General features: G+C 38.9%; 2 protein-coding genes across 4 annotated transcripts in view; one reads left to right on the top strand and one right to left on the bottom strand.

The window, feature by feature from the left end:
• Positions 1–276: 276 nt before the first annotated feature.
• LOC145460446 (protein SEC13 homolog) lies at positions 277–10,455 on the bottom strand. 2 transcript variants are annotated; one of them, XM_081445282.1, is made up of 11 exons: positions 10,280–10,455; positions 6,730–6,811; positions 6,241–6,310; positions 5,747–5,836; positions 5,618–5,661; positions 4,533–4,589; positions 3,430–3,503; positions 3,205–3,325; positions 2,626–2,685; positions 2,424–2,510; positions 277–1,490 (listed from the first exon to the last, which is right to left on the bottom strand). In XM_081445282.1, exons 1-11 carry the CDS (start codon positions 10,435–10,437, stop codon positions 1,407–1,409), a joined length of 927 nt encoding a protein of 308 aa, XP_081301408.1. In that variant the 5' UTR covers positions 10,438–10,455; the 3' UTR covers positions 277–1,406. The 2 variants fall into 2 exon arrangements, with proteins under 2 accessions (XP_081301408.1, XP_081301409.1); XM_081445283.1 differs by lacking the exon at positions 10,280–10,455 and adding an exon at positions 7,448–9,171.
• A 1,144-nt stretch (positions 10,456–11,599) lies between these two features.
• Positions 11,600–16,444, top strand: part of LOC145460429 (uncharacterized) — a 12,647-nt gene continuing 7,802 nt past the window's right edge. The window contains exons 1-3 of one of the 2 annotated variants that reach the window (XM_081445246.1): positions 11,605–11,690; positions 12,995–13,088; positions 14,945–15,672. In XM_081445246.1, the coding sequence (XP_081301372.1) occupies positions 14,991–15,672 (682 nt within the window). In that variant the 5' untranslated portion in view covers positions 11,605–11,690; positions 12,995–13,088; positions 14,945–14,990. Of the gene's footprint in view, positions 11,691–12,994; positions 13,089–14,944; positions 15,673–16,444 lie in introns of both variants that reach the window. The other variant, XM_081445247.1, reaches the window with a different exon arrangement.

Genomic DNA, 16,444 nt, shown 5'->3' with positions numbered 1-16,444 from the left:
ACGCCCGAAAACATTTCGCGTACGGTTACCATATTTGTAGAGCATGGTATAATTGCTCATATATATGATGGCTAAGCCAATGAAAACTCTCGAATTGCATTATCCAGTGAACCAGTTTTTAATAATAACTATAAGACCTCGCTTCTGATATCACAAGTGCGATGTGACAAGCATTAGGGGTTTTTATAGACTACGAGTAGTCCCTCTTTCGCTTAGTCCGTCGAGCAAGACCGTAAATAAAATAATAGCCGTGCTTTCGCGTTTTTCTCGCCCCCAGGATTTCGCGCGGCCATTTTTTTCTCGCGGTTTTCTTTCGCGTTACGCACGACGGACTAAGCGAAAGAGGGACTACTTGTAGTCTAGGGTTTCTACGCCTTCCTTAGATCTGAAATAAGGGCTCAGTTCTTTAGTTCTCAAAGAAGATCTGGAAATCTAAATTACCTATTGTACCCTGAAAGAGATTGAGGTTCAAAAGGAGTGATTTTATGCATAATTCAAAGCGAGGACAGTGCTTCTGTAAAATATGACAGAACATTTTCTTCTCAAGTTATGATTTTAAATCTCGGAACGTACTACAGCAACAGACAAGTGAAAGATGTCGCTGAAAACAACGGCTGAAAGTAAGTTGAAAGCTCCGGCGAGACTAAAATCTGTGATGTAACAGCAATCTTTGATTCTTCATCTCAGGGTAAATGAAAGTGCACTAAGATAGAGAAACATCAGAGGCAATAAAAGATGGCTAAGGTTTGGAAAGATTACGACAAACAAACAATCAGATTCAGATTCAATGTTTGAAGCTGCACTATTTGTACCACTTATGTTTAAACAAAAACTATTAAAGATAGCTTGGACACAGAAGAAACCCACTGCTCCAGGGTAACTTTCATTGTGAAGGTTTTCTGCTTTTTGATAGCGTCACAAACCTCCTTCAACACAAAGCCTTCATTATGTTTTAGTTATGAGAACTTCTTCAAGTCAATAAACCTCAGTTTGCAATGTGTGATTAGTTTATTCACAACAAAATAATTTTGAACCATTCTTAAATGCTAATGTAGATTAGTCAACTTAAAATGATTGGACAGAGGTCTTTCACAGGTATATTTTTTCAGTTCCATTTTAACTATGCATGTAGCAGTAACATCAACAGTTGATCTACATTTACATAATTCTACAAACTTTGACGAAACATGGAGTCTCCAGGATAAAGAGCCATGTAAAAGTGCTTGGTAAAATTGCTCTTCACACAAATCCCACACCAGCAAATCTCTTCCACTCTTGCTATTTAACAAACTCCACCACTGTCCGTGTAGCATACGACAGATGTATCTTGCATCATGTACATTTTCTCTCTAGATGTTTAAAAAATGTTCTTTGTCTATATAAGGCTATATGACATCACTGTGACATCATTGAGGCTCCTGACCTTGACCTTTGTACACATCACTAACACAAACCCACTGTCCTTCCAGCGACTCCTTCCATAAGCTCACCTACAGGAAGAAAAAGTCCTGTTTAACTTTCACTGATTCCAGATTGGCCAAGTGAGCAGCAACAACTCAGCAACTTCACAAAATAGAGTTGCCTTGCTGCTTTATTTTCAAACAGATGCCATTACCCCATTGATGACACCATAAAATTTTGAAAACAATCTTCTCTAGAAAGTAGTGTCATAAAGGCTTGGTTTAAATAACAATTTCATTGTTGACATGTTCCAGAAGGCATGATCACAGCAAGAAAGACTTGATGGTTACAAATGAAAAAGTGACTGTAAACTCAAATTAATATCTACTTTCCTTTGCAGCAGACATGGGTGTCAACAATACAGTCTTCCTTGCCTTGCATCCCTTTTAAAATTAGATTACTATGCAATGCTACCCTACACTGGGACTCTGTGACAATACGAGTGCATTCTCCTTTACATCAATAATTTGTTTGCAAATATAATGTCACACAACACTCCCCTGAAGAAATGCATCCCATATTTGGAATGTCATGCAAAACTCCTCTGGAATAAGGCACTTCATCATTCTCCTTTTTGTGACAATACATAAAATCCAGTTGTGACAGAGACTTTGCTCTTAATTTGTTAATTATGCTCACACACTGTGTGTATAATTTCCATACTGTCACAACCCCAAGTAATGTCCTTGGCCTTGAGTTCCATTTTAATAAGGCATCAATATTAACTCTGTGAGACAAAAGGTTAATTTTCACTGGCGTACAAGGATAAGCATAAACAACACACGAAGACACAGTAAGGTGCTGTTAAGTAGTGCCTTTTGTTACAAAATTGTCCTAACAAGAGGCGCTAATAGTCAACAACTTACTGCATCTTTGTATGTCAGCTAATGCTTTTGAAATCCTTATACCCTAGAGAAAACCAGCCTTAAAGCTGCATTACGGACATCTGAACTGCTCTTTACCTTGTTGTCTCCACCAGATACAGCTAAAATGTTTCCAGTTACTGACCAACTCACATGCCACACAACATCACCAAACTTTTTTAAAACCTGCAAATGTGTTACAACAACACGTGGTTACCTCCAAGAAAAGGGATTCAACAAGAATTGTAATCTCCAGAGATCATCAACGTGCTTCTCAGAAACACATTTTTGTTTTAATTACCTTTGAAGTCCATGATCCTCCTCCAACTTCATTTTTTGTCCAGATTACTACACGACAATCCTGCACAAAAATAGATATATAAATAAATAATTTGGAAATGCCATAAGTATAGCAACAAATAGCACGAATCTTATGACGATGCTCAGCATTAAAAGTAATAAATTCCCTATACCAGCGCCAACCAGAGAAGTGAACATGTTGGAACATTGGAATTATAAAGATACAATGAACTTTTTCACTTTGTTGTTTAACAATTTCAGGATCAGTTAACCAAATTTTGAAAGTAATTGGTAATTGCTTTGTTTTTGCATAAATAATGCTTTGTGATTGATTTTAGAGTTCCACCCCCTACTGAACCAGTCAGATGCAATTAATGAAAACAAATTGCACCTTGGTCGGGCACAATTTTCCCTGTTTAGTGATTATGATGTCTTAACTTGCTTTGAGGTGTCATTCATTGATTGTGCTGCTTAGTAGGTTTGTTAGATGTGATTAGCCATTGTTGTTGGTTTTGTTTGGATTTACGACAAAAGTTATTGAGAACCCCTCTATCTATTACCTAACTCATGACTGCATTACCTGAGAGCAGGTTGCTAGGGTGCTGACAGGAAGACCAACATTAGGGGCCCAGGCAACATCCCTAACCCAGTCGCTGTGTGCTTCTAGTTCCTCTTCCTCCACCCACTGTCCATCAACCTCTCTTTAAATATTACACAAACAAAATGGATTAGCACACAGTGGACACTCACTTAAAGACAATCAAAAGTCACACTGATCAGAAAAATGATACTAATTGTGACTTACTTCCATACTTTTACCAAGTTATCACATCCTCCAGTGACGAATCTTTTCACTAAAACACCTGACTTTGATCCAGGCTAAAAAACATCAACAAACAGCAGCTGTTATTAATAATTTCAGTTGAACCTACACTAATATATTCCTCTTTAAGAATGTACACAAGCAAGGCAAAAAGGTCAACAATTTGTGTGTAATATGGGGCAGAATGACATATGTCAACCATTGAGAACTGCAACAACAGCTGTTGTTTAGGTTAGAGAATTTTTCAGTCAGGACATGTTTTCACTGTCAATCAAAATCATACAATAGCAGCAATACCTTGAATACCGAGGTGTGGTCTTGAGAGTAGGCATTTAAAACTATTTACAAAAGAGAAACTGTACATAGCTTGAGCTAGGGGAGTCTTTACAGCTACATGGAACTATTGTGTTTGTAAGCGGTAGGTTTGATTAAGAAGAACAATTTTGTGCGGCAGGAATGTCTTAAGCATGTAACATGCAAGCAAAAGTCTTGCTGTGTAGATCAGCCCTAGCACATTAGTGTTCAGAGGTAGAAGTTGCATTATGGCTGGAAAGGATAATTAATATTGCAGATTGACAAAATATTGCTGCACACTTTTGGTGTACATGTATGAACAACCTTACTGTGACATAGAAACTAAATACGAGTATGTGGACAGCAATCCTCTACTCTATCAGGGCTAGAAAAAAACTTGAATTCCAGCTTGCCTTCAGACAAGCAGCTCTTAAATTTTGCTTGCCATGGGAAGTCTTAGTTTACCTTTCTTTTACTTAGTTGAAAGACAACCTGCCTTGGCCTTTGCCCATTGTGCAAGTGAGAATGAAACATTACTTGCCGAGCAGGAAAATCTGCTTGCACCAGACAGTTGCTACCGGTCAGCAATTTTTTGTCCAGCCCTGAATCTATACTATATACATGTACTCTATACCTCAAGTAATTAATGGGTAATAAATTGATAATTAAATAAATGGAACATGAATAAAAAGGTTTGTTCCACATTGTCCATTACTCCTAGTGAAGAATAATTATTGGGCTGTAGGGCTGTAGTAACAGGAGTTAAGGAATTCTCCTGTCATTTTCATTACCTCTAGTAATGATCCTGGTGAGACTGAAGGTGCCCAGCTAACAGCATTACAACCAATCTAAACAAGAAAAATAAAAGAACAATCATAATAAGAAATGAGTGATCAGATCTGAAGGAACATTTACCTGACAGAAAAATGATACACAAGAAGTAGAAATCATATTTTTAATATTTAATATTTTTTGATAGCCAGAATGGCTCTGACCATGATTTTAACAGGCCAATCTCAACAATGTACAGCACCTGTATCTGGCAGGTTTAGTCACCAAAGAGGTCTACCAGTGCTTGCAACCATCTCTGTTCTAGAACCAGTCATTGACTAATCTAGATTCATCCAAAATGTACCTGAACCTTACTATCTTAACTCAGTTACCTTAAGCTCCTACTCACATTGTATTTTTCTCTGCAGTACAAAATAATTTTAATGTAATTATACAAGTTTATTATGACAACTGTTACTAATGTAAATGCACCCCACATGTAAAGAAACTTTAATTTGGAACAGGCTTATTAATAATTATGTACTTGATCATTACAACACGCAAGATCACAAATTTAGACCATGCATGTGAACAGAAGCAAGACTAACTCTTACTCATCTGCTACATCCTGACAGCTAATAACAGTGAGCAGATCAAGACAAACTGAGCAATGAGTGTTAAAAAGAGATGAACATGGATTTCTCACCGTCTGAGCTTGCAAAAGAGGTGAGTAATTAGGTTCTCACACACTGAAGCGGGGGCTGGGCTTGAGTTAGGATATCAAGTGTCATGCTAGGTCTTGTGACTCAATTTTTTGTTTCTTGCCATACAAGCAACAGCTTTTCCCGCCCACCCTTCCTTTGCCAGTCTGCGCTCATCTGATACATTCTAAGTATTGTTGATGTTCTGTTTTTTGCCTACAGGCTTAGGCTTTGATGTTGCATATTTCACACCATTAGTCCTTGTAAATGCTGTTTTCGGTTTTGTTGTTTGTTAATAAAGTGCTGTTGCCTTGTGTGGCAGACAAATGTCATTCAGTGTGTGAGAATGTTTGTTCTACTCTTCATGGCAGAATCAGTGACATTTTAAACATTATCAAACTTACCGTATGTGCGTTATTTATTTCCTTTGTTTCCCACGTTCCATCACCTGAAAATGAAAACAACATGGCCTATAAGAATTTGGAATCTGGAACAAAAGATTCCACTCTTGAAGAAAATAACAAAACACAAACCTGAACTACTTAAAATTGAGATAGAGCCATCTGATGAACCACAAGCTAACATCAAGCCGTAGTCTGGAGAAGCCCAGCATATAGCGTTCACTGAAACAAGATCAAATCAAACCACGTAAAGAAAAAATGCTTCAATTGTTTTTTATAACCATTTGACATTTTGCGTGGGTTTCCTGTAAAGAAGCTTTTTAGCTAAGCGAGTGGTCATGTTAAATAAAGAATTACTTACTTACTTACTTTACTTACTTATAATGTGTTTATTCTATAAAAGTGTGATCAAAAGCTGTTGACAACTTACAATAATATTAAACATTACTGTTGAACTTGACGGAACCTCTTGTATTTTTGGAAGTGTTGTCAACATTGTAGGTCTGTCTGTCTGTCTGTCTGTCTGTCCGTCTGTCGCTAGGACTGACTGTCTGTATGACTGACTGACTGACTGACTGACTACCTGATTCTCTGACTGACTAACTGACTGAATCTATTTTGTTTACCTGAAGAATCGTGATTACAAAATTCCTGAAGTTTTGCCCATCCATTGCTAGTTTCTTTCCAAATAATAACCTGAATGAGATAACATGGTTTATGACAATCACAGTACATGTTCACATACAAAGTGTATGTGGTGCATCAGTGAAGTGCATGACATTTACCATAATTTTGTGATGCTTCATGTTTAACATTCTAAGTTTGCCAACAATTTTCCTTTGTTCCTCTTGCAAATGACAACAGTATTAGTTTTGATATTATTATGAATGAAAAAATTGCCTTAAAATTTATTTTCAACACACAAAGTAATAAATTTTAGCATCTAAATCCTTACTATTTATTAATTACTGGACATGTGGCAAAGCCAACTAAAATAGTTCAAAGAATTCAACATGATGCTTGCAATTACGTTTGTGTACAGAAATCCCTGATATTTGCAGGACTCAAACAATTACAATGCTGGATTTGTCTGATGGCTTATTAAATACACTCACCTTCCTATCATAAGAACATGAAGCCAAGAGATTTCCAAACACAGGATGTGCCCAACTAACTTGCCAGACAGGACTTTCATCTCTGAAAATATTGTTAAAATATTACTACAGTGAATCCCAATTTCTCAAACCCTCAGGTTTTTGAACCTCCCGATAACTTGAACCAAACGTTGTTTCCTCACCTTAGTCAAACGCTGTAATTTTACCCCCGATTTCTCAAACTATCTGATTTTTTGAACCAATTTTCATTTTCCTTGGAGGTTCGAAAAATTTGGATTCCATCTTGTACATAGTGGGGTTTTATACTATACTTAATTATGATTGTAATGGCCCAGTGGCCTCATAGGTAGAGTTTTGCACTGAATAATGCTTCATTCAGAACAAAGATTAAAATCATTTTACTTAGAACCGAAAACAAGTCAGACCCACGTTTTCTCTGTAACAATGTGCAATAAAACAATTATCGGATTTGGTTTTTCTTGATAGCCAAAACAATTAACCGACGGTCTTGGTGCATGTACATTGCAAGTGTACCCTGCGAGCAGAGTCTCCAGCAATCTTACTCTTCCCAATTTTTTCAGGAAGATCAAATGAGTCTCTGCTTGCAGAGCAACATAAGTGCTATCAGCCTACAGCCTTTGGCTTTGACTAAATAGCCTCACCACTGATTACTCTGGATGTCATAAAAACTCTCTTCCAAAAATTATTATTCTCTTACAGCATAGTTTGCGAATGAAGTCCGTTGCTAACTTTTATCTTCTTGAAAATTTGCATTCAATTTTATAATTGCTTTCGTCTGTACAAAGTCATTAATGCTTTCTCAAAGTTTTCACATATCGGTTCTGGTGGTTTAGAGTGACTGAAGAATAAATGCATTAAGGAACCTTCCTGGCAAATGAGACTTAAAGGGACAGAGTCAGCTGGAGCACATGCGCATTAGATGTTATTTCATAGCTAATTTGCATATCACAGAGACTCGATCCATACAGTTCTTAGCCAAATATGATAAAAATAGCATCTTAGAATGAGCAAAAGCACACTCAAAAACAGGCTATTCAGTAAACGATTGAAAATCAAGCAAAACACTGTGAAGATTGAAGCGGATGTACTTTGATTTCAGGTTGAGGTGAACTTTTTTCAAAGTGAGAAAACTAGTGTCCAGGTTAGCGCGGTCCCAAAGCTGACTGTGTCCCTTTAAGGCCTGTCCAAACGGGAAATGTTTGGCGACCAAACACCAGCAAACATTGCTTCATGACCAAACATTTTACCGTTTGGCCACCTTGTTTGGTACTGTTTGATCGTGTTTGGTCATGTTCAGGGGTGTTTGATAAAATTTGAAGGCCATCAAACATTAGATCAAACAACTTAAAGCATTTCTTTTGTTCCCGTGTTTGATGGGCGATGTTTTGTTCGTTTGGACAGCCGTATCAAACATGTTTGGCGCGCGCATGCGTAGCACGTTTGCTCAGCAGCTTGTATTCATAGTTTGATCTGTGTTTGATCAAACATGTTTTGACCGTTTGGCCACTCACTTCAACATCAGCACGTTTGATCACCAAACAATGTTCGATGATGTTTGGTTGCAAAACATTTCCCATTTGGACAGGCCTTTATAGTGCTGCAATAAACTTAATAACAAACCCACCAGGGACGCGTGGCGAACGCAGCGGGGCGGGGGGGCGGGGGGGAAGACACGCCGGGAGGAAATGTGCCGTTTAAAGTAAGGGAAAGAGCAGCGAACCTAGTATGTAATAGAACAACAATAGCAGAAATTACAGCAATTGCAAGGGAAGTTAGTAGGAAGCCCAGGAGGAACCCACGATGAAACACATGAGGCTACGTATGGTGGAACGCAAGGGATACTCGCGGTAAAACGCACCGAACACGCAATAAAACACACGCAGAAGTTACTGGGATTGCGTTGGGCAAAAGGATGTACGGGTAAACATATGGGGGAACTCACGGCCACTACCCGGGGAAAGTAGGAGGGAACTCATCCTACCCTTGCATTTGCTGTGGATTCCCCGATGTGTTCTCGTTTGTCACTGGGCATTCCGTTCCAACCTCGGTCCCAGGCTCTCTCTACTTTACAAGGACAAGGCAGGCAAAGGAGAGAGAGCCTGGGATTGAGGTTGCGTTTCCTCATGTATTTCCTAGTGCATTCCCTGAGTGTATCCGTCTTGTGTTCCTTATGTTACCTTTAGTTTCCCCCGTGTATTTTGCTGTGGAATCCGTAAGGTTTTTGCTGGTATATTACACCGTGCGTTCCCTGTGCGTTCCGTTCTCTAGCATCAACCACCAAGAATTACTTCCTTTCGACTTAAACATGGTACATTGTTCTTCTTTTAACAAACGCTGACTACAATCTTGGCCAAACGTCCTTAGGACATTTGACCAAGAAGCAATTGATAAGATAAGATCTTCCTCCTATTTACTCCTCCCCCCCCCTTCCCCATCCAGTGTTGGAATCTTGGGCGTGGCCCATGTTGGCATTAGATGGACGACCATCAACATTGTGTTGGGGGTGAGGAGGGTAGGGGAAGGTGAAGGCAAGAAGCATTTGTTGGTAAAAAGATAAAATGTCCCAAAGATTTTGGCCAGGATTGTGGCTGGTGGACATAATTGCGCTTTTTGATTGCAACGTATCAACTGAATATCACGTATACGTATGAGCTCGTGGATTTTCAAATATGTTATGAAACATTCAAATACATAAAATGAAATCACCCTTAACATAACTCTTATACCAAATCAAGTTTAGAATTCTTTATTTTTAACATCTGAATAGTTTTATTAGGACAAACTTTGGTAAATACTCTACAAGAAACAAAGTATGCAACGCAATTCCAGATGAAGTGATGCATTCTGCTTCCGCAAATGTTCAGTATAATTAAAATAAAAATTAAAAACTCTTGCTAGAACAGTAATATATCTGGGTCATCTATTTCTTCATATATCAACTGCTATTCAAATATATAATTGTATCTTAGCTCCCTGTTATCCAGCTCTCCCTATACATTTAGTAAGTGCCTGATAAAAAACTGAATATTTTCTTAACTTGATAATATTTATATGCGGAAGAATTGGTTCATGCTTAGGGTGACTATATCGAGTTATAGATGTACACGGGAAGTTTAGAGAGCAAGAAAGAAGCGTAAGAGTTGCTCGAGGCGATAGCCTCTTGAGTGCTCTCCAAACTTCCCAAGTGCATCCATAACTCGATATACGCACAGCTAAAAGCATGAACTTATTCTTTTATAACATGGCGACAACAGCTTGGGCGCTAAAGCATGTTTTATTTGTGATTGACTACAAAGCTCTCACAATGCACGGTGAAGAAAATAAACAAATGTCATTAGGATCCTAACACGCCACAATAAGTTGAGCAACGGTTGAATGAAAACGCTTAATCTGGTTTCTGAAATGGTCAACGAAAAATTCGCTTCTTCGAATTAATTATAATGAAGATGTAGGCAAACAAAGTCAAAAATACTCAATAATAATGCAGACAAACAAAGTCAAAATACTCAGCTTTGAGTAAACATCTTACCTTGCCGAAGGAGGAATGCAGGGAAACACAGGGAATGTGAGAGAATTATAGAGAAGTTCTAAATACACTATAATAAGAGTACATGAAGTACTTAGGCATTTTGGCATTTTGAATTTTGAAAACCGCTGACCCGACTCATAACTTGACTCGTGTCTCATTGTCTCATTGGGGAAAAATTAACGCCCGGGCGGAGTGTGGGGGTATTGAGCGGGCATGCTTTTAAATAACAAATATGTTGTGTAAGCGTCACGGAATATTTAAGTACCATTCACACAGATCTTTGAAGTCAATTACTTTATTTAGGTGTCATCAATTGTCATCGAATAACGCTTAAAACTTTCAAAAGTGTGCATTCGCTCAATGTTGCACACCTGGTATCATTTTTACCTCTGTTTGCGAATTTATAATACTCAATTTTTTTTCCCCTCTCCTGTACATAAGTTACAATTACGCCATTGCGCGCGGATCGTCCGGCAAAAATTCGTTACAATCGAATGGTAGCATTCCGAGTTAAAGCGGACAAACGTGGCCTTTTTCCAAGGCAAACTGAAGTACGTTCCATCACTGTGGCAGCTGACTAAGGTTTAATTAAGTTAACGGCAAAGAAAAAAAGAAGAGTATTTTCTTAGTTTCACTTTTAGGTTTACTGACATGGAATCGATATAATGTTATGCCGTGTTCGAAACAACTGGTAAGAGGCTCAAGAATTTACAAATAGAATTAAGACTCGTTTCAAAACAAAAATCATGTTTAAGACAAATAATCTGGGGTTAGTTTATAATGCAATCAACTATAAAAATGGTTCTCAATGAGGGCAAAAGAAGAATGGCTGTGAGAGGATTTGGAATAACTGACACCGAGGCAGTTCCCATGGAAATATTGGGGTGTACCCGTCGCAGCCCACCCAGTCTTCTCCGTCATCACCTCGGCAAATCTTGCATAAATTAAATTCGCATTCTTCCTGAAGTAAGATTCCTTACTATGGCGATTTGACAGAACAAAGCAGCTTGAATTCGATGAAATATATTCTTCGAGAAATTCTTTAAGATCACCCTGGAAAAAAAACAAAGACATAGCCATTTTCCTTTCTATAATCATGTAAATGCAGACGGAAATATTCCTCGTCCACTTCGTCCGCCATATTTACATTTTACGCGGGAAAAGTATGTCTTATTACATATGTGCATGTGAAATGTCCTTTAATTTTACGGGATCACTTACACAACGTATTTTTATATAAAAGTGTGACCGCTGAATACCCCCACACTCCGCCCGGGCGTTAATTTTTCCCGTCTCATTGACTCATTGACTCATGTTGACCGAATATTCGGGGAGAAATACTGCGTGATGAACCCAAAGAGCGTTGCCCGTTTCCTGGCTCTCGAGAACCGCTGGCTATGAAGGCTGGAAGGTAAATGCTAATATTTTGCCATTTGTGGATTGAAAAAAAAAGGCGTCTTTGATTATTAGGGACGTAGATCAGCGGAGAGTTAGTATGTTTAAAAATGGGTAAAGGTATTGATTTGGCGAATAGTCGCGAATAGCGAATGGCGAATAGTCGCGAATAGTGCGAATAGTAGCGAACAGTCGCGAAAAGTGGCGAATAGTGAGGAATAGTCGTCAATAGCAGGTGTCAATAGTCACCGATCTAATATCCAGGGTGAATTAATTATCCAAAGAAGCAACAGAATTTCAGTGAATGTATTACCTTTTCTTCTCCGGACTCAGGCTAGTAGGCTGTCCATCGCCGACATTAAGAAAACAGAAAACACAAGGACAACCTAATAAAGACGCATTTACGCTTTTGCAGCGGTTAAAACAGACGAAATTACGTTTAGAAACACCTTTTGTCATGATAAGCGTCTGTGCTTTCTAGCGGAAAAATCCCATCCTAAGGTGCTACGAGGTTAACTGCGAGATACTGGGTACCCTATTTGTTATTATTTGCCACTATTTGCTACTGTTCGCCACTATTCGACACTGTTCGCCACCATTCGCACTATTCGTACTATTCGCTCTTCGCTATTCGGGACTATTCGCTGTTCGCTATTCGCGACTATTCGCTATTCGCTATTCGGGTTTTCGTCGTGTTTATAGTCGCAGCCTATAGTTAATCGTTAGTCGTTCGGGAATCAAATCCATTCGAACTCACTTTCACTCCATGAATTTCGGTCGAGTCGGTAGTCAAACTTAATATTTTTACAAGTTTTCGAAACCGAAAGTGGCTTTACTGAAGCATGGAAGTTTTGAAATCTTGTGTGGCAAACAAAGCAAGTTTTCATTTGGGGTCAGGTAGTTTTTGATCGACATCGGTTGTTCTTGTGTTTTACAGCAAAAAAAAATGCTTAGCTGAACAAATCGACTGCATTTTTCAAAACTCGAGTGATTTCAACTGAATTCTCAACGAGGCTTATAAGAGTTAAGACCGTGGAATAGCAAATAGTCGCGAACAGCGAACAGCGAATAGTCCCGAATAACGAATAGCGAATATTAATAATACGAATAGTGCGAATAGTCTCGAATAGTGCGAATAGTGGCGAACAATCTCGAATAGTGGCGAATAGTGGCAAATAGTAGCAAATACTAAGGGTACCAAGTATCTCGCAGACAACCTCGCAGCAACTTAGGATGGGATTTTCCCGCTACAAAGCACATACGCTTATCAGGACAAAAGGTGTTTTCTAAACGTGATTTCTTCTGTTTTAACTGCTGCAGAAGAGTAAATACGTCTTTATGAGGTTATCCTTGTGTTTTCTGTTTTCTTAATGTCGGCGATGGACAGCCCTAGCCTGAGTCCGGAGAAGAAAAGGTAATAAATTCACTGAAATTCTGTTGTTTATTTGGATAGTTGATTAACGCAGGATATTAGATCTAAAGCGGTGACTATTGACGACTATTCGTCACTATTCGCCACTTTTCGCGACTGTTCGCCGCTATTCGCACTATTCGCGACTATTCGCTATTCGCTATTCGGGTTTTCCAGACACCCTTAACAACCTTGACGCTCCACTTGCACTACCAGTGCCACTAGCACTGCTGCCACTTTCATCTTTCTTTGAGCCTTCATCGACACTAGCTTCCCGCTCGGTGACGTTCTGCTTTTGACGATCTCCACATTTGTGACAATATTTGGCCTCAAGTGGACAGTTTTCCCCACAAGAAGAGCACAACGTTTTCAAAATCGAAGGGAAACAATATGGCTTCCATGAAAACGTGGATCGGTCCAGAACTCCCCAGCCATGATTCGTGCGTATTATATTTTCACTTAATTTTTGCAGCGACTTCTTTTTATTTGTAGCAACATTTTATTTTTGCAGTAGCTTTTATTTTTACAACAACCTTTATTTCTGCAGCAACTTTTAATTTTTCAGCACAAACTTTTTATATTTGCTGCAACATTTTTTCAATTTGCAGCACATTAAAAGCAATTGCAGCAAGTACCTTTGTTATGCAGCAAGTTTTATTTGTTTGTAGAAAATCATTTAAAATTGCAGCAACTTTTAAATTTGCAGCGCAAATTATTAAAAATTGCAGCAACTTTTTAAATTGCAGCATGTCCCCTGTGGGCCGCCGTACCTTATGGGCAAATATTTTAGCCCCGCGAAGCGGAACATTTTACTTCAGGCCCCAAAATATGTGATGACCCGAAGAACCATGTATAACACACCTATTAAAAATTAATCTCAATGCGCCACTGATTACAACTTAAAACAACTCTGATACATTTTTAGTAACGCAAAGCACTAAGCATCGTCCTCGCCCGCGTTTCCTAATCTTTGCTTATTACTAGTATATTTTGGTAATTTTTTTTCAGTCGAGGTAAGGAACCCAATCGCTTGAAAAGTGTGTTCGGGTTCTCCTTTCTTCGAGTTTTAAGTCAGCTTGCCCATAGGAAAATTATATATGTCCGCCCGGCTCTTCAGAAAGAAATTTACAAGTTACCCCCCCTCCCTAAAGGTATGAGTTTACATCGTGCCACCCTCCCCCCTCGGCCACCTGGTCTTACAGCCCCATTTCTGATAATTATTGCTTAGTCCCTAATCTGGGCAACGTAGCAATAGCCTACTCGGCGATGTCTACATGCCAGAAACGGGACACTTACTTTAGGTTGTGAAATGAAACGGTTTTAACCCTTTGAATACCAACTACGCATATACGTAATTAATGGTCGTGCTCTTTGTACCACTTGTGACGTCACAATTTAAATGTCATCAGATATTCTTGATAAGCAGATAGTAGTGCTAGGCTAGGCCTTTCCGTACAATGGTCAGGTTTAGATATCGACGACATTCCGACGTCGCAAATCGAAAAACAACGTTATCAGTTTTGGTGCAAAAACGGTGGTAAAATGGTCTACTATGCCTCTGATTGATCAAGGTCCATTTCTAGGCTTCGCCCGTAATTAACATCCAACTTTTCACGGCAGCCAGAAAGAACATACAACGCAAATTTTGGCTTATGCGCATGCCCGGAATGGAAATTTTGCTCAATTTTGTACCTAATCCTCGAAAAATCTCTCCTTTTAGTAAAAAAAAAGGTTTCTTAGCAAAACTTAGGCTTATTTAGCGTCCTGGCAGCTAAAAAACCTGACTAAACGGTTAAAAACGGAATTTTTTGGCGAAAGTTTGGTATTCAAAGGGTTAACTAATACAATTTAATTCTCAGCGTCTAAAGAAAACTGGTTTGGCAGTGTTACACACGAAATTGGACAATGGCGTCCCTAGCTGATGTGGCATTGCATTCAACGGATGGAAAGGCATATTTCCAGCGGTTAACACGACTCCTCATGTGTGGAGGGGTAAAACTTTTAAGAGAAAAGTTCGATTCCATTCATTCACCTACAGATCTTCCCCTCAAGCTAAGTGCTCCCGCTGTAAAGAAACAGCTTAAAACAGCAAAGCTCACCAAACCAGAATGGCAATGCCTTTACCCTGCACCGGGAGTTTATGGTCAGTCAACCGATTTTGACATTACCCTAATCTTCAGACTGTTTAAAACAATATGCAGCCTTACTGAACCTGTTACTGGATGGGACAATTTGCCAAACAGTGCAGACCACATCCTTGAAGCAGATTTAGCACGGATAAAATACTACCGTAACTCAATTTATGGTCACAATCATAGTATGGAAATAACAGAGGCCGAATTTTCTCGGCTGTGGAGTGAAATAAGCGACGCTCTATTGAGAATTGCTGATAGCATAAGTAATGCAAAGAGAGATGAGTGGGAGCAGTCTATCAACAAATTTTTGCGCGATCCTTTGACACCAGAGGCAGAGAGAGACGTGGAAGAGCTTCAGTTATGGTACAAGAATGACATGGATGTTAAAGATAGAATGGAACTGATGGAAAAGGCAATAAAGCAACAGACTCTTCAACAAAGAGAACACAACGGTATGAAAAAATAATTGTTTTTTCACCCAATCACCTTCACCTAAAACCAGCTTTTAAAAAATATCATATTTCAAACTACCTTGTTATAGAAAATCGTGAAAAGCCAGGTAACTTAAATTGGTGTCACTCACTTAAAAGTTATTTTATCACAATATAAAATATAGAAAGGCGTGTTTGTTTCACATTCTATTGGGCTGCACGTTGGATCTATACCATAAGGCACATAAAGAAGAAGACTGCTATCTATTAACACACTTAGGAATTAAAGAAAAGGGGCGTGTTTAAATTTCTCGTGTATCAGTAAATACCCCATCGTGTCTCATTGTGGTACATACATGGCTTTGGATACTTCATTTGATAAATAACAGTTGACCAGGACGTTACAGACCAAGCGCAGCGAGTTCCGTGCGTCCTGACTGAGAGCCAAATATTTTCCCGTCCGGTCCTCCCACTCAGTCAATAAGTATATATTACTATATGGCTTGTGTTTGTAGCCGATATAACGCGCGCTCTCAGTGATTGGCAAATCCTAGGGTATTATTCTCCCGTAATTTCCACGGGCCGATTACGGACCTGCATAAACTACTGAAGCAAAAAGCCACATCATAAACAACTCATTAACCTCCAAAGTTTGGTCTTTATGGGAAAATCTCAAACCTCGGCCTTGCCGTAATGACCTTACTATCGCTCGATCAATACAGCAAGGTGTTGGTCTGAGATTTTCCCGTAAACACCTCACTCTCGGTTAATAAGTACTGAGTCAATTATGCGC

Source organism: Orbicella franksi, chromosome 11 (assembly GCF_964199315.1).
Source record: "Orbicella franksi chromosome 11, jaOrbFran1.1, whole genome shotgun sequence".
Classification (NCBI taxonomy): domain Eukaryota; kingdom Metazoa; phylum Cnidaria; class Anthozoa; order Scleractinia; family Merulinidae; genus Orbicella; species Orbicella franksi.
The sequence above is the reverse complement of the archived record's forward strand: the minus strand, read 5'-3'. Positions and strand labels throughout refer to the sequence as shown.